The sequence below is a fragment of the Scylla paramamosain genome, chromosome 34, assembly GCF_035594125.1.
Source record: "Scylla paramamosain isolate STU-SP2022 chromosome 34, ASM3559412v1, whole genome shotgun sequence".
Classification (NCBI taxonomy): Eukaryota; Metazoa; Arthropoda; class Malacostraca; order Decapoda; family Portunidae; genus Scylla; species Scylla paramamosain.
In genome coordinates this window covers 7,733,168-7,737,719 of record NC_087184.1, presented here as the reverse complement: position 1 = coordinate 7,737,719, position 4,552 = coordinate 7,733,168, and the positions used below count along the sequence as shown (strand labels likewise).

The 4,552-nt window shown below is 51.5% G+C and overlaps 1 protein-coding gene across 2 annotated transcripts in view; it reads left to right on the top strand.

Moving 5' to 3' along the window:
- The window catches only part of LOC135090078 (uncharacterized), a 7,650-nt gene extending 3,534 nt beyond the window's left edge, over positions 1-4,116 (top strand). For both annotated transcript variants that reach the window (XM_063986381.1, XM_063986379.1), the window contains 3 exons: positions 1-108; positions 222-3,069; positions 3,347-4,116. The exon at positions 1-108 is cut by the window's left edge. In XM_063986381.1, coding sequence (XP_063842451.1) covers positions 1-108; positions 222-2,918 — 2,805 coding nt within the window. In that variant the 3' untranslated portion in view covers positions 2,919-3,069; positions 3,347-4,116. The remainder of the gene's footprint in view (positions 109-221; positions 3,070-3,346) is intronic.
- The last annotated feature ends 436 nt before the right edge of the window (positions 4,117-4,552 follow it).

The following is a 4,552-nucleotide window of genomic DNA, read 5'->3' as shown; positions in this document are numbered from 1 at the left end:
AGTGCCAGTCTCCAGGCATTCCCCCTCCCAGACCCAATACAAACCCACCAGGCCGCAGCACCACTCCAGGGGTCTATGCAGCCCACCAGTGAGATGCAGGAGTCTCAGGTTGGTAGCAGAGTAACACTTTTGTTTATTATTGTTATTTTGACTGAGCACAACATACTTGACAGCACATGAGTAGGTTGGCCATTAAAAGACACCATTAACTTTCACAACAGGATTCTATGGAGGAAGAGAAAAAGGAGCAGGAGATGAAGAATAAGGAAGAGAATGAGGAGGAGGATGTGCTGTCAGCCCTGCAGCTGCTGGAGCGCTATGCCCCCCAGCTGGCTGCCGTGCTCAACGCCACCGCCATGAAGAAGGACTCCTCCACCACCTTCCCTCATGCCGTCCAGGGTGACTTCCAGCTGGCCCTGGAGACTCTCTCAGGGTCACATCAAAAAGAGGCCAATGGCAACTCTGCCTCTTATGAAGACCCCCTTCATCTGTACTCGTTCCTGGACAACACTAACGAGGAAGTGTCACTGTCTAGCAACCGAGAGAGGCTTTCAAAGAAGGAAAGCATTGCAGCAACCAGAAGGCAGCGCCTGGAGGACCTCAGGCTGGCCCTGGACATCATCCGTAGCCTGGAGAGTCCACCGGTCAAGGACGAAGACGAGGAGTTCCAGCTCAAGTTAGCCAAGTCCATCTTTGACCAGCACATCAACTCCCTGTCCGAGCTGACCCGACGGCAGCGCGACACCCTGCACTCCCTCATGACCATGGTGCGGGGCTCCTCACGCCCCAGGAACCCCAACTCATTCCGCCTCCCACCGGTGAAGGATGCAAGACCTCCCGCCTCACCTCCCGCATCACGCAGAAACTCATATCTTCCACCACGACAGGACGATCCTCCACCCGCCGCGCCACGCAGGAGATACGGCCCTCCACAGCGAGATGACCCTCCTCCTCTGCGCGATCCTGAGCCTCCCGCCCCTCCACGCAGAACTTATGGCGCCCCTCAACAACGCGACCCACTGCCTCCAGCTCCTCCTGATGATGGTGACAGTGAGGAGGCCACAGGCACTGGACACCTTAGCTTAACCTTCACCCCGGCAGACATATACACAGTGCTTAGTGGCATTCACTCAGCCCCTAAAGATATGCTCACCCCAAGCAGATCCTATGGCACCCCAGCCAAGCAGGGTCCTACACCACCCCCCAGGTACTACATAGCTGTGCCATCCTCCATCAGGACCCAGGCTGACGACCCCCAGCCACCACTAGCCGATGATGTTCGCCCCCCAGCCCCGCCTGTGCCCACCACCACCAGGAGGCCATCGAGGGAGTACCTTCCACCGAGGGACGAAGGAAGGAGGCCCTATGACAGTTTTGAAAGTTTCCTCGCCGATCCCCTGCCCCTGGAGACCGTTGAGAGTTTGGAGGATGATGCAGATTCGTGGCGCCCCATCTCACGCCCTGCAGACCCCAGCATGTATTCCCAGCGGCCCAGCGACGAGCAGCGGGACGACGCACGGAGCACCACCATGACGACTCATAACTACCACTACCACTACCACTACAGCCAGCTCAGCGAGAGCGACAGCAGCTCCGGTGAGGAACAGCGAGATGATGTGATGACCATGGAAGGTTACGGCGACCGCCAGGACGACTCCCTTCAGGACATGGGGTACGGTAGGCAAAGGGATGTCCCAGCCCTGCCCCCGGCTACCCAGAGGAGGCACCGTGGGCAGTCTGACCCAAATGTCTCATCCTACTCGTCTATACTCTCAGTGGATCCAGATGACAGTTCATTTGAAAGCCTCTCCCAGCCTCCAGCTCCTCCCTTATCAGGCTACGCCACTCCACCTGCCAATCCACCTGAGCCACCAAGAAGGGGCTATGGATCACCACCTGCAGCTCCACCTATGAAAGGTTATGGGCCACCTCCTGCTCCACCTGCTCCACCACGCGCCCCTCCTGCTCCGCCACGTCCGCCTTCACCCATGAGGGGCTATGGGGCTCCACCTGCCAATCCACCCATGATGTACCGGCCGCAACGCGCTCCACCCTCATTCTATAGCGCTCCACAAGCCCCCACTAGGTTCCCACGTTCCCCTACCCCTGTAACTAATGCCCCTGACAACCCCACTTCCCCTGCACCTCCCCCACCTCCCACCATCTATGGAGCGCCCCTAGCTGATCCCTCACCTCCAGCACCTCCCCCTGTTTATGGAGCACTCCCAGCAAACCCCACATCCCCTCCGGCCAATCCCACCAAACCACCTTCAACATACGGAGCACCCCCTGCAGACCCAGCACCCCCTGCCCCTCCCCCCACCACCTCCAGACCCGTGCTACTTGTGCCTCCCAGACCACCTCCCCTCCTCAAGAGCCACTTCTCTGTGTTCAACAAAAAGTCCAAACCCCCGAGGCTGTTCCAGCGTGCCCCAGTGGTGGCTGTAGGGCCTGTGAGGGTGAGGCAAGTGGACACGCCCTCCCTCCTTGCCAGTGACACACGGAGTACCACACGCAGCCCACTACAGCTCCAGCAGGAACAACTTCAGATGCAGTACCTAAGGAATGAGCAGCGACTGAGGGAGGAACATCGTACTCTGCAGGACATCAATGGGCTGCGCTTCCAGATCCAGGCACAGGAGCAGCAGAGGGATGATATGATGAAGAACCTGTTCAAGGACATCAAGAAAGAGAAGGAGAGCGGCTTCAAGAAACTGTTTTATAAAGGAGCTTCTCTACTCGGCGCCATGTCTTTTATGCCGTTCTCAAGCGGACGGAGAAAACGTGAAGTGCCAAATTTATCATGCATGGCAGACTCTCTCAACCTGGCTGTCCCCGAGCCCATAACTGCACCCACCAGGACAACTTTTCCCTCACCGATGTGGTTGGTATCTTGCAGGCCAAACAGAAGGGTATAATGCAGGGGGTTAGTCTAAGTGACCTCAAGCCCCTGCTGCCACCGCCCGCTGCCCTGCATGACCCAGGCTGCCTGCACCGTTCCTTCTGCAGGCTCATGGTGGGGCTGGAAGGGACGCCGCTCTACAGTGCCTTTCTCAATAAGTACCTCGAGTAAGCGTCAGTTCTGTCATTTAGTTTGGCAATGTCTTTCCAACAGCACTACTTTCCATATTGTCTCTTCTTCAAGGTCTTCTCCTTTTCTTTCTTGCTCTCAGTGTTGTGATAGCGAGACATATTCTTCTTTCTATATTGTCTCTTCTTCAAGGTCTTCTCCTTTTCTTTCTTGCTCTCAGTGTTGTGATAGTAATACATATTCTTCTTTCCATACTGTCTCTTCTTCAAGGTTTTCTCCACTTCTAATGTAACCTAACTTAATCTAATCCTACAGACTGTTCCCAGTGCAGGATGGTAAAAGTGGCAGCGTGGCGGGCCAGGCGCTGCACCTCGCCAAGCAGAGGCTCACTTACGGCACCATTCACTCCAAGGAAACTTGCCAAGCCTTCCACTGCCCCTACCCCGACCAGGACCTGTGACCGCCTGTAAATATCGCCTGTAGCACCTGTCACAGTAGCTACTTGTAGTAAAACTATTAAACTTCCACTCCTGAGTCTTCTACTGCTACTTTCTTTTCCTCTTCCTCTTCCTCCTTCTACCCATAATGACCTGTAACTATGACCTGTAACCTTCACCTGTAGTACCCGTGACAAGAAATATTTGCATTAGAACTATCACACTTGTATTTTTGAGTCTTCTGCTAATACAGTCTTTCACCACCTTCTACCTGTAGCGCACCTGTAATCTTGACAATATTTATTTTCTTCCTCTTTCTTTCACTCCCCCACTTATTTGTTTTCTTCCTCTTTCTTTGAATTCCCTAATCACCATACTTGTTTTGTTTCCAACACACACACACACACACACACACACACACACACACACACACACACACACACACGCACACAAGGAAGGACCAGACTGATACAGACAGACACAAGGCCAAAGGAGTGTATTTCAGGCCCTGTATATGGCAGCTAGACAGCTATAACTAGATAAAACACACATATTTGTTATTCCAAGTATACTCGTATGTATTGCTTGTAGAGCTTAGCTGGGAAGATTATGTAAAGAGCATTGGTGAAATATAAGGTTGATTTCAGTGTCATTATATACCATTCCTCCTATGCTATATTGATCCAAGATGAAACATGATGGAACATGAAACATGATGGAACATGGAACATAACATGGAACATAACATGGAACATGATGGAACATGGAACATGGAACATGGAACATGGAACATGACGGAACATGGAACATGGAACATCATGGAATACGATGGAACGTGGAAGATGAAAAATAGAACATGGAACATAGATCATAGACCATGGAACGTGTATCACAGAACACAGAACATCATATTTATCCACACTTTCGAGTGCTATTACAGCCATATTAAACACGTACTTCCCATATATATATATATATATATATATATATATATATATATATATATATATATATATATATATATATATATATATATATATATATATATATATATATATATATATATATATATATATATTATCAT